The 16,272-nt window shown below is 42.0% G+C and overlaps 1 protein-coding gene across 1 annotated transcript in view; it reads left to right on the forward strand.

Moving 5' to 3' along the window:
- EPHA3 (EPH receptor A3) overlaps nt 1-16,272 on the forward strand; it is a 230,743-nt gene that overhangs the window by 145,664 nt on the left and 68,807 nt on the right. Inside the window, exons 4-5 of the mRNA XM_075169368.1 lie at nt 9,034-9,189; nt 9,676-10,011. Coding sequence (XP_075025469.1) covers nt 9,034-9,189; nt 9,676-10,011 — 492 coding nt within the window. The remainder of the gene's footprint in view (nt 1-9,033; nt 9,190-9,675; nt 10,012-16,272) is intronic.

The following is a 16,272-nucleotide window of genomic DNA, read 5'->3' on the forward strand; positions in this document are numbered from 1 at the left end:
AATGACACTGCAGAACTAGAGATGAGTATAATCAAAGGCATAGAAGATATTCCTATAAAAGCAGATTGAAACGTTTGTGATTGTTCATCAGAGACAAGATAAGTTCATCTTTGTAAGGTAAGGAATGGATTAGAGAGGATACATCAGGAGCAGCTGTTCTCCCTGTCTCATAATAAAAAACAAGGATACGTTGATTTGTTAAAAGGCTACCAAATCTGAAGGTAAACTGAAGGAAGGATGTATTTTTTCACATCACGTTGACTACCTAGACTGGAGAGGAATGTCAGAGAAATTAACTGAGACCAATAATTAGCAAAAAAACCATTGGATATTCTACATGAAGGATGGTACAATGGAGGATTATCGTAATTTTTGTTAAAAAATAAATCAGCAGATATATCGAACCTTGGGTTTCCAGGTCTTTGAAATAATATCTAGGTTGTAGGGATGAGGGTGAAATAATGAGGGATGGCATATGATCATCCCTTATTGGCCTTTCTCTTGCACTTTCATATGGTGCTACCATTAGATGCAAGATAGGCACCAGGGAAAGTGCTAGGGCTAGATGTAATCTGTATGACAATTCATTTGTTCTTCTTTATTTATATTACCTTTCATATTGTTAACCTGTTAATCTGGCCTGGTTCAGGCACAGGGAAATTATATAAACATCCCCAAGCTGTGAAAGTTGTTTTTCACTTATTATCTAAATCCAGCCTGGCAGGATTACCAGGCACTATCTTGATTTTTCCACTGAGCTGGAAAGGAAACATCTTCTGAAGAGCTCGTGTTCTGTGGGACAGGGGCCGCTGTGTCTACCGGGTCTGTTTGGTTTGCTTTGGGGGGGCGGGAGGGGTTGGCTGATTGTTCTTGTTTGTGGTTTTGGTTTTTTAAAAGTTCTGACATAGAGAGGGGGAGGTTGAGGAAAGACTAAACCGGAGCGGTACCGAGGTCCTCCCTTTGTGGCACTCTCAGCCTGATGTCAGAAAACATTTATTGCTTGAAGCTGTCAGGATCCTACGTCTAATTTGCCTTTGAGGAATCCATAGTGTAATTTTAGTTCAAGAAAAAAGTACCTCTTTAGTTTTTATCCTTGCCAAATGGTCATTTAAAACCTCCAGATTTCTTGTGTGTGTGTTTGTACAACCTTTTTTTTCCTGTTCAAGTTGATGCTGGTGGGTTTTTTTCTGGTGTTTCTTTAATTTAGATTTTTTTTTTTTACAATGCTTCTTAAATTAGGAAGTTCTTTTTCATCTCTGTGTGGATTAAATTAAGTTTTGAAAAAACAGAACATGGAATTTCTTTGTTTGACAAAATGATAGCTTAATATATCTCAGTATGTCCAGGCTTTGCTTCAGGAAAACATCTTGTTTAGGGAAAGTGAAAGACAGTGCTTATAAACATGGGTTTATTAAATTCCCTGTTTAAATACTTGTTTAAGTGATTCACTAAGTATGGGTGGAATTAAGGTAGAACTTCGTTTATTTTGCTTTAATTCTGAATCGAGGCTGTGGTTCTCAATGTTTTCCTATTAATGAAAGATTTCTTTTCCCCAAAACTGTCTGCAAAGGAGCTGAAATGCCTTAGGCACTTTGAAACAAGATATTTGTGTACCCACAAGCGAGAACTTCTTTGCTGTAATGCTGTGTTTTAGACCTACTATCTCTGACGTTGCACTTTCAACAATATTGCTGAGAGCAATCACGGCTGTAATGCAGTTCATAAAAAGAGATACAGAAGCCTGCAAGGCATAACGTGGAGCTATTACAGACTGCGGTTGAAAGGTGCAGTGTTATTCCCTCAGGATAAAGCTATCTCTTATGTACATATAATTAATATGTCTGCCAGTAACAGTTATTAAACAAAGAACAGGAATTGTTTCTGCTGAATGACTTGACCTGGGAGTAAAGCCAATTTAAAAAGCATCTGATTAAAATACATTAAGGTCACAGATCACTATAAAATATGAAGTGGGGAGGAAAAAGCAGAAATTTACTCATGAGTAAGATGAAACACTACTGAATATGGTTTTTGTGCTAGCAGCAGCTTTCAGGTGTAAAAAATGAAGAGTGCTCATTCCGAAGAGTATTTTTCCAGAGGCATCTCAGTGTCACATTGCACTGAATCCTTGCCCCTTGCATACCGCGCAGTCCACCCTGCTGGCACAAAGGCTGGAGGGGTGGCAGAGGGGTGGAGAGGAGAGAGTTCGTTTCCTAAGCCCTCAGATTATTGGCCTCTTACTGCTGGAGGAGGCCTAGGGATAGGAGAGGAATTGCACCAGTTTTGTTAATTGTTGACTTCTCCTAGCAGTGGACAGCTGCAGTAGTTCCTCAAGTCTGTCAGCGGCTTTGGCTGTGATTACTGTATTTTCCGGCCTAGAGATGCAAAAGTACACATGATGCATGTTTCCTTCTGCAGTAGTTTTCCCTCCAAAGATAAGTTATAGTAATAAACAGTTGCATTTTTCCAGAGCTATTGCACAGCTAATAATGAAAGGAGTGGTGGGAATTCACTTCAGTATTTAAAATGCAACTTTTAATTTTATGCCTGCATTTTCAGAGTGAAAAGTATGTCTTGTGCACAGAAAATACAATATGAGATTTTATTGATTTGCTTATAACGCTTAGCAAAAACAGCTGGGTTGATTCTGCTGCTGATCCCAGTGCTACCTGTTTTGTAATTATTTCAGGTATTATGTGTAATGTGCTGAAGACTACAGGGAAGACAGTGTAAGAATACAAAGAATACTAACAATAACTATTTTTATTTCCCCAACAAACAGAATAGACTCCTATGGGCAATGAGAGAAAGCCAATGTCCTTACCTTTTCCTGGGGATAGTCTTACCTTGGCAGAACAGGGTCCATCCCCGCCAGAGCTTTTAGCCCTCACTAAAGTCTTCCTCAATCTTATTTCCCTCCTCCCCTGAGCACAGACAGTGTACGTGCCTGTGCCACAGCCAGCAAAGAGAAAGCGTGCTCTGCCTGTGCCTGCCTGTAGTGGGGATCCCCACTGCTGACAAGTGTTAGGGCTGCCCCTGCCTCCTCCTCCTCTTCCTCCTCCTCAGCAGGTACACGGAGTTGTCAAAGTGTTTCAGTGACATTCAGCCCCGTACCTCTATTTCTACTATACGGAGTGGTACTTAGCTTTGAGACCTGTTCCCTTAAGTAGTATCTTACCGTTTATTCGGATCTGGTGACAAAAAGCATGCCTTAAGTTCAATGGAAATAAGAAATTGAAAATAGACTAATTTTTAGAAGCCTGTTTTGGCTAGGTGGGTATGCAAGAAGGTACCTAGAGGCCCAGGAGAGAGAGAGGATGTATACATACATATGGCATGTAATGCCATCGATTATGTGGCTTTTCATATACTAATGGACAATGAGAGCTGCTGAAGATGGTTTCCCTGCTCTGAGGCATTTTGCAGGAAACCTACATTATAAGGCATTGTTTCCTGCTGAGCAGGTGCCATAGTGAACAAGGGAGGAAAAAATGAGACATTTTCAGTTTTGTGAATGACATGTGACTGAGGACGGGCTGGCTCAGGGCAGAACGCTACCTTTGTTTCCTACGCTTCATGTATCTGAGCCAGAACTATACCGCATACACTATATAGTGTTATTTTTAATATAGCAAGGGTAACACGTATGGCTGGATATAATTTGTGATGGAAGTGTGAAATGAACAGTTTTGAAATCTTTATTTAAAGTTAATCACGATTTTCACCTTTTTGTTGTTTCTCAAAGATACAAACAAGCACAAAAATGGAAATAAGTGACTCATCCGAGGAAAATAAAATGGTTTTGAGAGTTTTATAAGGTTAATCAATGCTGCTTGTTATGCCATCTGTTTTCACAAGCTGACAGCTGTGTTACATCTCATTTTGCATGTGCGCGTGTATGTATGGGTGGGTGAATGTGCAATTCTGTTACTGGTAATAAACATAGTGCTGTTGGCATCTCCAGAGCATGACCATAATATGTGTAGTGAGAAAAAAGAGCCGTGGAAGCGCTTTTAAAAGAGACTTGAGATCATTGCAAAGATGCAAGGCTGTAGATGGGCATCGAGGTGAGCCAGTCGGTAGCATTCACTTCCCAGCACACCTGCACAGCCAAAGGTCATCCTGTGGCTTCAGGTCCAGCATAAGGACCTCCGCTGCTGCTCATTGGCATGCCATTTCCACAGGTGACAGCGGGAGTGGTTTGCAAAGCCCCTCTAACACGGACCACATGCGTGGGGGATGCTTCCCTGTCCTCTCTGCAGGGGACAGGGACAGGGGGCTTGTCCCAGGGTTGCTGTCATCTGTCTTGCTAACGCACCTGATGGGGAAGTGTTAAGGTATCCGTGATCTGTAAGGTTTATGGTTGAATTCCCTTCTTTTCTAAATGCCGTTGTTTAACCCACAGTGGCATTTCGCTCCCGGGACTGTTTTATTGAACCGCGGAGGAACAAAGGAAGGAAACACCCGATGGCTTGGTGGATGCTGCCTGTCGCACGCCCGGTTTCATGGCTGCGTATATCCGCTTCCACTGCGTTGTGATGCTTGAGCCTTGCCTCGAAGCATCGCACCTCTGCGCAAAAAGCAGAGTTCCTGTAGGACCGGGGAGCGCGGCTCATCTTGCAAATTAAGAGTTGCTTTGACCTTGTGCAGGGAAATGGGCCCTGTCGGGCCTGGAGTACTGGGGCTGGGAGGTCATCTGCTCGGGTCGTTAGTTGGCATTTACAGCTGGGAATTGGTGATATTGCTCTGTGTATAGGGGGCTGCAGGGTTTGAATACTGAAATGCTCCTATTTACTAACAGCTTTATATTTTAATTTAAAATTAATTCAGATTGAAATGAATCATTTAACCTTTAATTGGGACCATGTTTTCATCTCAAACAGATTAGTCAAACAGAGGCAAAATTCACTTTGCTGTTGAAAAGACAGTCACGTTTCTTTAAGCAGTAACTACCATAGATTGCTACATGCATTTGTTTTTCTTTGACTGAAATAATTTTCCCTGCTCTCTGTCTCTGAGACAGACTCATCAGTTATAGCTTAAGGAAATCCATTTTCATACAGTAACGAGGACAACTGCAGTCCTGAAACTCTTGCCAGTAGGTGACTTCAATAAAGTCAGTGTGGCTCGCACTCAAACAAAAGAGATGGCAATCAGACTGCATACAGCTTTAAAATAATATTTCAGGTTGGAGTTACCACAGGAGTTACCAGGGTCAATAGATATTGGGCATCTGACTTGAGGAGACCTTCTTAAAAAGCAATCTCAGACATCCTTTCTGTACAGTTTATATCACGTATCGAAACTCTCAAGGTTTCCCTTGCTCACTTTTAGTTGGCTGAGAGATTTTTCTTCTCAGCCCATTGCATCTGCTTCCTCTCGCATCATTCCCCCTTGTGAGGGAAAGGAAAATTCCTTAGCTTTTGGAAGAAAATGTTGAGAAGAAGCAAGTGCTGTTCACAGCTGTTTCCCATGCTGAAATTACAGATTCTGTGAAGACTCCCTGTGGTAGTCCTTTTATTTTCAACCTGACTGAAACCAAAACCATGGTATTCACCTCAAAAAGCCAAATTTTCTTCCATCAGTTCATGTAATCCAATTTTTCTGACATAAAAAAAGTGAATGCCTTTTGAAGTAAAGGCTTCATTTTTTCTCTTATATATCAGAATTAAAAAATGACTAGGAAAAGAATAATAGTAAGTACATTGGCAACATTTTCTATTGTCACCCTCCTTTCCAAGCTTCAATTTCAAGTATAATTGCATTTTTTTTTTCCTTTGGGCTGCAGTTGTGAATAATCTTAAATTGATCTGACAGACAAAGACAGAAAGCGTGAGACAGCCTGAGGGGAAGACACGAGGTTGGGATCCCCTCGCTAGGGCATAGCGGGGCAGCAGGGATCCAAAAGGCTCATCCCTCCGGCCCCGACTGCTCACTCTGTGCTGCCATAGCGGAAGCATGAAACGATGAAATCCCTGTCCCTCTGGAAAAGAAAAAAGCCTGATCTTGTTTTACCGGCGTGCTTCCTGCATACTCCTCTTTCTGCTTCCTTTTTTCTCTGGCCCCACACCACCACCACTTTTTCTTAAATGAGGTCTACGAATTTCCACCTGAGGGATGAAAGAGACATTTATTAATGGAGCAGTTTGATTCCTTCCTTTCTCTTCCTCACCCCACAAAATCTGTCCACTTCTTAGGCAAGCTTGTTTACTTATGTTAAATTCATTGCCATGTTAAAATGTTGGTGTCAGGGCCTTTGAAAGTGTCCCAAATAAACAGTCTTACTGTAGTTCTGTGCTGTAAATTAATGCTCAAGTGTTACGATGCTATGAATAAATTACGCTTAATCAGCAGTGGAAATTGTGTCTTGTAGGAAGACCAACAATATGACAAAGGTTCAGTTTTAGGTTATTAGTCGTCTTCCAATCTTTACATTAAACTAGTATATAAAATTACTAAAAAATTTTAAAAAATTATGCTGTCTCTATTCATAAATACATCTTGGACTTGCGTATGCCTGCCCATAAATATAAAAATTTCCCTTCAAGCTGAGTAGATACGGTTCAGTGAAACCATTTGAGCTTAATACCTGGCAGTGAGCTTCCATGGGAAGTTTTGGTGAAAGTGCTGCGTAAACATCTGGACAGATGTAGTGTGATGTTTGTTTCTTTACGTGTTTGTTTAGTTACTAGCGCTGGTAAGAGTGGGATTGGCATCTGTTCATTTCTGCCTGGCTCGTTGTCTTCGGGCCAGGAATGGCCGTGCTGTGCCCAGAGACAGTAAAATCATCTGAGGCTCCTCTGTCAGCCGGAGGGAGACCAAGGAGTACGGCAGGTATATCATGAGCCGGTATTTGGGAGGGAATGAGATTTGAGTCTTAAAAGGCTGCAGCAATAACAACAACAAAACCAAAAAGCCTGTTTCCTGCTGCATTTTCTCCTAGCGGAGTTGTTTAAGAGGGGCTGAGGTTTTCGTTATTTCCTCAAGTTAAACAGAAATCCCCAAACACCCTTGCAGCCTTCGAGGAGACGGAAACACAAGGCACGCCGGCTGAAGGAGAACAGGCTGTGCCAGATCAGGCGGGCTGGCGTTAGGCTCTGTGAACTTCGCCACAAGGTCATTTTTAGCAATTCCGCTTTCACAGATTGCCTGTTGGGCCCACGCCGCAGAGGCTCAAACTCGGGATTGTTTCCTCAGGGCTCGCAGGAGAGAACTTGGAGCGGGAGGTGTCTTCCCCAGCTGCTTTGCTAGCGTGGAAGTCGGGGGTAGCAGCTGCAGCCAGGCGCCTTGGTTTGCGAGGGCTGTGGAGCGCTGAAGAGTGCCGAGATTAGCGCTTCCTTGTGAAACGTTTCATGCTTCTCACACTGTGTTCAACGCAGTGGGAGCAGAGTTTCCTGTGTTAAGATGTTTCAGAGTAGGACATACGTCTGTACGGGGCTTTGTTCTCTCTCTACTTGCCAGTGCGTTTCGCTCAGGTGTTTGGCACCAGGAACTAATCAACAGATTCGCCTGACCCAGATATTCAGTTAGGTTTTGGTTATGGATGATAACGTGGAAGCTGAACGTCCCATTTAATGCTGCAGCTTCCCTCTCTCCTCCATCACTTACAAAGATGCTGGGATTTTTATTCTGACTTTCTTTCCACCTCAGGCTACCCAGAAACGCTTTTCTGTTTGGGCAGTGCATGGATGAACACAAAAGACCACATAGTCTTGTATCTTGGATTTTATACTGCGTTTGTCAATCAGTTCATCTCCATAAGCAAAACTGAAAAGTGTGTCCCTGTTTCGGCTCATGCTAAGACTGGTGAACCCATTCTTTTGGCTTCAAATTAGCATTTAATTCAGTGACAGGTCCTGGGTGATTTTATCTAAGCTTAACTGTCTGCAAAAAGAGGTCATGTTTTTCTTTGTATTACTCTTTTTTTTACATTATATTTGTAATGAGAATGTGTTGGGGTTTTCCTAGTGTCTCGTGCATTAGGCAGTGTTTGCTTTGGAACCAAAGTGTAACAAAAGGTGAACGTATTTTAAGATGTGCTCCCTTTTGTTACGTTGTCCGTTTGTGTATGGTTGTTGTAGGTACGAGTACAGACCACAGACCTGCAGGTGACCAGTGTCAGCCAGAATGTTGTTACTTGGTAAATTCCATCTGGAGAAGGATGCGTGTCTTGGGGGGAAGCAGCAGCTGAACAGTAGAGTCTGGTGATTCTTATCTAGTTTTGGTCTCCTGTTGTTTTTTTTTTTTCTTCCTTATTTTCAGATGGTGATATCATCTTAGTGGAAAGAAGTCAACAGTCTTATTTCACTCCATGGGTTTTCATAAAAAATTACTTGCTAAATTGTTCACTTCTGTAATGAAGGGAGTGTGCCAGTGTTAATGAAACACCACCACCCAGAGTTTTCAGAAGCAGATTTTGTGGATTCAAGCACCATCCCGAGAGGACTGGGTTAATGTAAAAAACATCCTCCTCGTACAGACCATGCGAGTTCCTGATAGTATCAGAAGCAGCTCATTCAGCCTGATGCATGGTCCTTCAGAAATGGAATAGATCTTTCACTGTTCAGGTTATTTTCTTCGTTTTGGCTTGCTTAGTCCTGCTGAACTGAAGAGACATAGTTTACAATTAGTGTGCCCTTGTAAGCAAACCTTGGCAGCAGAAACAGGATAAAGTTAGCTTCTTATGCAGAATAGGGCCAGTGTTTTGGTAAACTAACCAGAAGAGAAGATAACGGGAAGTGAAGTTCTCAAAATGCAACGTAGAAAATGTTTCTTCTTAGTGGTGCAATACACTGTTTTGTTTTCCAGGCAAAATTAAATGCAAATCCAAGTTGATGCACGAAGAGCTCCTTTCTACCAAGAGGTTTTATTTCCATCAGCTTTCTCATTATGAGAAAAATGTGTATTTTTAGACCATAAGTGTCTGCAAAATGTGATCTACATATGTATAGGTTCCAGGGCAGTAGCAAAGTCACATGTTAAAATTGAGGAGATGTCCATGGAATTTAAAACTATACTCCTGTTATTTTGCAGCTTGTCGACCTGGGTTCTACAAAGCCTCTGCCGGCAACGTGAAGTGTGCCAAATGCCCACCTCACAGCTCTACCTATGAAGATGCGTCTCTGAACTGCAGGTGTGAAAAGAATTACTTTCGCTCTGAGAAAGACCCTCCATCCATGGCTTGCACCAGTGAGTAGCATCATTATGCTCGGGGCTATCATTCTTGCTCCTCCATCTGTATCTCAGCAGCTTGCTTGCTTCCTCTCATGACCCACTGCAGTCAGCCATCCACTGCCTCCCATGTCTTCTTACATGTTGGACAGTAGTAGGCTACTAAAAATTGGTGGGCTGGGTTTATGTCTTTCTATTTTCATTTTCTCTTTCTTGTTCTCTGTCAGACTCAAGAAGGAGAGCTAGGATTTTTAAATTGCCACCAATATTTTCAGCTTTCAATCCTCAACTGCACCCTGAGGGTACTGTCTGTCTATAAGAAAACATGGTCCTTGATAGTCTAGGTCCGTGGTCCAGTGAAATACTTTAGGAGTCTCTAAAGGAAATAACTAGAAGAGTTTGGTTATTTATGTTTTTGACTTTTGTATTTTTGCGGCCTTGTAACTTCCATCTTAGAGCACTACAGAAGATCTCATCCCCCTGATTTCCTGTTTCCTTTTATAGGACCACCCTCTGCTCCAAGAAACGTTATCTCTAACATCAACGAGACGTCTGTTATCCTGGACTGGAGCTGGCCTCTTGACACCGGAGGTCGGAAAGATGTCACTTTCAACATCATTTGCAAAAAATGTGGAGGAAACATCAAGATGTGTGAGCCGTGTAGCGACAACGTGCGATTCTTACCCCGTCAGACTGGACTCACCAACACCACGGTGACAGTAGTGGACCTTTTGGCACATACCAATTACACTTTTGAGATTGATGCAGTCAACGGGGTATCTGACTTGAGCACACTTTCCAGACAATTTGCTGCTGTCAGCATCACAACTAATCAGGCTGGTGAGTCTCCTTCTGATTACCCTTTCTTTGTTCAAAACTACTGAGATGTATATACCTTTGTTTCCTTTCCCTGTTTTACAGGAGTTACTCTGAGCGCTTGTGTGCTAGGGTAACTAATTGACTTGAATATGCTAGTAAAAGTAAAAGCAGAAACAAACCCAGTGTGTGTTGCTGTCAAAGGACCTGGCAGCATGACTGTTATGATTAACTCCCAGTTCCCAGTTAATAGTCTCTAATAGCAGACTCACATGATTCCTCAGCCAGAATGTGTTTTATTAATAAAAGCAGATTTTAATAAAACACTCATTTTAATAATCTCCAACATAAATTACTGTAGTAATCTTAGTGATTAATTTTGATTTAATAGAAGTGAAAAAATGCTTTGATGTTAGACACATAAAAAGCTAACGTTAAATTAGAGAGGTTTAAAACACTGCTTTTTTTTTTTTTCTCCTTTACAAGTTGTCTCACCAACTCTGAATTATTGCCAACATGATGGGGGTGTGGAGCTGAATACTGAATTAGGTCCTAGTGTCGTAGTTGATAGTGTACAAATCGACTGCTCTGCTTCTGTGGAGACTTATTAAAGTCATTGAGGCCCTGCATGAGCACAGCAGTATGCCCTGAGTATCGGATCAGAGCTTTTTTCACTGCTGCACTATTCTACCATTTGCTTCTCATTTGACCAGGTTCCATTTATCTGAAAGATGTGACGAATCTAGACTCTTCTCTAGCATTTGTTTAGGTACCATTTTTTTAGGAGCAATGTTTGCCACTGAAGAGAAAGACTAGATTCTGAAATTTCTGTAGTTCTGTTCCGTGTGGTTCACCATCAGGAAGCTTTGTACTGAAAGCATGCGTGGGTGCAGTAAGTCTTCTCCCACCTCCTCCCATCCCACACCCCGTCCCCAAAATACCTACATTTCTGTCTTTCTCAAAGCACACACCGATTTAGCATTGTTCTAAGTAGACGTTCTCCTAGTGAGCTACGTTATTGCAATGTTTTTCACTATAGAGGATATATCTCTTCTCCTCAGATCACGGATCAGCTTTAGTGGGAGGCATAAAAATGTGAGAACAGACTGTTTCCTGACAGCAGTCACTACATTTCCAAATGCTCTGGAGGACTGTCTAACTATGCAATAGGCAGAGAGAGGTGAATCTACCCAACTGAAACATCTTCTCATGATCTCTTTCTCATCTAGGCATTGACTTCAGCTCTGAAACTTGCATTTTATGTCCATTCCAAACCATTTTCTACTGTTATAGTTACATTTTTGGGGTATTTGTGTCAACGACTTGAGCAACTTTTGTTTAGTTGCTCTCTTTTCTTCTGTTTTTTATATGGAGATAGTGCCTTTCAGCCGTAGCGGTTAGAAATCACCTGGCGCCATTCCATGGAATGAACTGTCTAGGATCAGTGAAAGGTATTTCTCTGCAGAGGCCTCCTGCTTTGCAGTGTGCTTCCCCAGGGCCCAGAGCTGGCAGCCTCTGCACTGCGATGCAAGGTGGATTTTGATTTTGTTTTGGAACACACAGTTCCTGTGACATGGCAGAGTAGATGCATTTCTGGCAATAGCAACTCTGTTTAATGCAACCCACAGGCTGCTTAAGCAATTTGTTTGTTTTCTACTGTTATGCATAGCCCATTTTTGCTTTAAGTACATTTAGGTGGTGTGGGTTACTACAGGCTTAATTGTGCTGTCTCTTGATCATGCTGATTGGTTTACTATATTAGAATTCCCCTAGAAGTTCTGCAAGTTGCTAAAATTAGACCTTAAATATGTGTATAAGTAATCTTTTAAAGCAAAATTACAAAATTGCAATTTATCTTGCATTCCCCTCCTGGTTAGATCACAACAGGGACACACCAGAAGCGTATTTTTAGCTAATGTCATATTTAAACACCTGGGCAGGGGGTGAGGGGAGAAAGCCTGAAGACCTTAGATTTCATGATAATTAAGGGTTTAACTGGGGGGCATTTCAAAAAAGAATTAAAACACCGTTGAGCTGGATCTGGAAGAGACCAAAGGCCAGTCATGACTCTAGGGCTATTATTTGTGCTGTCTGACTTTAGATACATTCCTTCAAGGACAGAGGTATCCACCAGTTGGATAAACTTTGGTTAAATGACTGAGCTCTGCTGGACTCATGGAAGTAGGAGAGGCGTATTGCTTTGGGAGGTTGTTCTGTGGGTGGGTATCGCATGGGGTGATACGGTTCAGTATGGCCGGACGGATCCTGGGGACAGAGCCTCTAGCAAGCCTGCAGCGGGAACGATGTCAGTTAGTAGGCTGCGAGTTTTGGAGAGAGGATTGAAGTATGGAAGGTCCCTACAACCCGTATCTCCTCAGTCTCTCCTGAATCCAGGCTATTTCACTTCTGCCAACCTTGATTTGAGAGGCCTGTACGCTTGCAATGGGTATGATGACGTTGCAGTTTTAATCCTGGATTTTCAGTATCCCTGTGCTTTTTTCAAGCACCGTCGGGGCCCATCCTAGCTTAGTGAAAGCTGTTCTGCAGAATGTTCCTCACCCACCCAAAACACTGGTTTTCAAGTATGTGAGTTTCCAAGAGCCTGAGGCAGAACTGCAGAATGTTTTATATTTTCTAATGACAAAAATGTGATTTTTGTGGCAGTTCTCTTGGTGGTAAAAATCAGACATTGTACATCTTTACTTCAGATGAACTCAGTTCAAGACAGGCATTGGTTGGCGTTATGTTTGCTGGGTCTCTGAGCTCCAAAGGCCTGCTGAAAATTGAACAGACGTTTCTTTCCATGTTTCTCACTGTACACATGGGCATTTCTGCCTATGAATCCATCACCAGCCTAATAGATCAGAACGTGCATAGTACTAATTTTCTGTAATGCAGCAATTGGGAGATCTGCCAGAGTGTGTTAAAATAAATTCAGCTGATATGTTAGGAGTCAGTCAGTTTGCACAACCGCTCCATTTTTGTACGTAAACAGATCATATACACACATGCATACACATGTTTGTAATTTACATACACATGTAGATATATACACACACAAAAAGGGTCACCTTAAATGTTGCTGAAAAATTCACTGATACCTTTACAGTGATTCTGAGTTCTAGAGTCTGTAACTAACAATCTCAATAAGATTTTCCTGGAGAGTTTTCAAACCTGGTCTAGAAATAAAGGAAAGGTCTGCTTCACTGTCACTTGTAAGGTTAGAAACATCCAGACTCTGATTCTGCTGCTGCTGTGAATGCAAGAAGGATAATACATTTTACAGTACAAAACTGCTGTACAGCCAAGACCTAGTTCCGTGAATTGAGGGAAATTCAGAATAGTTTCAGAAAATGGATTGGGTTTTTTCTTCCAACTGTATGGCCTGAGTTTTGCTGCGCTTTTATTGCACTTTGTTTTCCTTCCCTTCCAGTGGAGGTTAATGAGCAGACATCTCATGAAAAAAAAAAAAGTCTCTTGCAAAATATGGCTAGACAGGTATGACACTGCAATATTTCTAATTCCTGTAAGTCTTTCTGTCTTTGATGTGGAAGTAAAAGAGAAAGGGCACATGTTTCTATTTTAGTTTGTTGATCATCCTCGTAGATTGCATTGTAATACATGCCTTCAGTTGCCGCCTGATACAGCTTCCTCTGAATTATATTGAAGCATTCTGCTGCTGCCTGAAGAAAGCTCTCACCTCACGTCAATATGTTGCACCACGCAGATGTTATCTTCTAATAACACCAATCAACCCCGTTTAGAAAGGGTCACTGGCTGTTACAGGAGAGGATATGGAATTCGGTACCCCTGGAGGTGGCCTGCTAATTATGCATGTGTCACGCAGGGAGGCTGACAGCTGTGCCACGCTGCCTGGCTTGTTGCTAGCACGATCAGGTGTCTGGGCATGGATATTCTAGGTTCGCTGGGTTTTCTGACCACAGTTTATGGGCTTTTTTTAGATGCAGGTACACATAAATATCTGTAAAGACCAGAACGTGATCTGTTCCTTGGAGCTTTATAAGTAACCCGATGGGAAAAGACATCCAGTCGCGGTCAGGGCAGTCCTGCATTTACTGCCTTTGGGCTGTAGCAAGCAGAAAACTCATGCTGAAGCCCACGGAGGTTTTAAATGGAAATAAGGTGTGGAATTCACTGAAGAAAGACTAAGATTTGGTAGGGACAACACAATTGTGCTACTGGGTAATCAGTTTACAAAAACGAGGGAGGAGGTTTTCCAATGCGAAACACAGCCATTGGGTCAAGGACATATATGAGTTGAATATGTTTTGCAGATGCTGTGTGAGAAAGTAACAAGTTTTCTGCCCTATCACTGCTTTTATGGTATCACACACTGTCATACAGGTTGTAGGTATGACTCAGGAATGCTGAGCAAAAAGATTAATATTTTAACCAAGGACTTAATTGACTTAACAGCACTTTAAATAGACATTTTCTGCAGTGATCTTTGCAATCTAGAGGAGACAAGGAGAACTTTCAGAACTTGCAGAAATCTGTACCATTAGCAGATATTGATCTATCAGGTAGGTCTTAGGAAGCCTTGGCCATCCCACTGGTATCCCAGCACATACAGTGCCATCCCCATCCTTTCCTCCCAGCAGATCTGGTGAGGAGGTTCACCATACAAGAAGTGGTTCTGTTTGTTTAATCTAAAATCTGTTTCCTTAGCTTTGTATTTGTTAGTTCTAGCAACTATAAACTCATGCAAACAATGTGATAGTGGCATGTCTAATAAATAATAAATACAGTTCTTGCTGTATTTATTGTGTAAAACAAAACAAATACTGAAAGCATCCTCAGCTTGTTGAAACTTGGGGAAGTCCCAAAGTGAACAATAACAAATAAAACTTGCTATATTCCTGAAGGGGGCTGCACTTCCTATCTAACAAATGATTGTGTGTAAGTACAATCTGTATAAGTCTATTGGATATAAGCATATACCTAATGATAAAAATTTATTTAACTGCTTAAGAGCTAAGTCAGAAACAACTAGCATTCACTGCCATTACCTTTAAAGGTTGTAGTTTTACCTGGAGAAGATGTTAGAGTTGGTTTGTAAAGAATTCTTATTCTAGGTCTGCGTCCCAAAGTTGAATAAGATGATGTGTAAAATTGATACAGAACATTTCCTCATCAGTCATGTTTTTCGCACTCTGAAGAACCTTAGAGTCTTTGTATTTTCCTAGCTTTCCAGAAAGTAGTTCTGGTGAGCTTCCTCCAGCATGCTATTTTCAATGTCAATCTTTAGCATTCCTGTAGTTGAGTACAGCCTGCGGCTGGGGAGGACGAACCCCATGCACCAGCACATGCTGGAGGCCAACTGGATGGAAAGCAGCTTTGCAGAAAAGGATCTGAAGGTCCTGGTGAAGCATTTGGGACTGCAGTAGGAAAAGCACTACCAGCAGGTCGAGGGAGGTGATCCATCCCCTCTACTCAGCACTGGTGAGGCCGTGTGTGGGGTGTCCAGCTTAGCCCCCGCCCAGTACAAAAAACATATGGATATACTGAGGCAAGACTAGTGAAGGGTCACTAAGATGATTAAAGGAGAGGAACATCTGTCATATGAGGAGATACTGAGAGAGGTGGGACTGCCCAGCCTGGAGGAGAGGAGACTCACGTGGATCTTATCAATGTATATAAAGGCCTGATTGGGAGGGTGTAAAGAAGACAGAACGAGGCTCTCCTCAGTGGTGCTTAGTAGGACAAGAGGCAATGGTCACAAACTGAAATACAAGAAATTCTGTTTAAATGTAGGAAAAAACCTTTTTCTCTATGTGTGATTAAGCACTGGAGCGGGTAGCCCAAAGAGATTGTGGTATCTCCATCTGTGGAGGTATTCAAAACCTGACTAATCAAGATTCTGAGCAACCTGCTCTGGCTGAGCCTGCTGAAAGCAGGGGGTTGGACTAGGTGATCTGCAGAGGCCCCTTTCCACCTCAAATCCATGTGTGATGATTGTGTGCAAAGTGGATAGTGGCAACTGGAAGGAGACCAGGTAAGGGACTGATCAGTAATTACTGTCCTCTTTTAGCTCTGACCTTTATATCCCTGTAGCAAAGCCTGCTCAATGAAATTTGGTGGAGTAAACACAGGTTGGAGAGAGAGTGCACTTCTGGGTGCAGAGGGGCTGTAAACCTCAATATCCCTGCTTCAAAGAAATTCAGGAGAGTATTGTTGAGTCATTCTTTTTGTATTTAGCAATGATAACCTCAAAACTCTTACCATTTGTCACAGCACATACAGTTTATGTATACATGAATATGG

Source organism: Calonectris borealis, chromosome 1 (genome assembly GCF_964195595.1).
Source record: "Calonectris borealis chromosome 1, bCalBor7.hap1.2, whole genome shotgun sequence".
Lineage (NCBI taxonomy): Eukaryota > Metazoa > Chordata > Aves > Procellariiformes > Procellariidae > Calonectris > Calonectris borealis.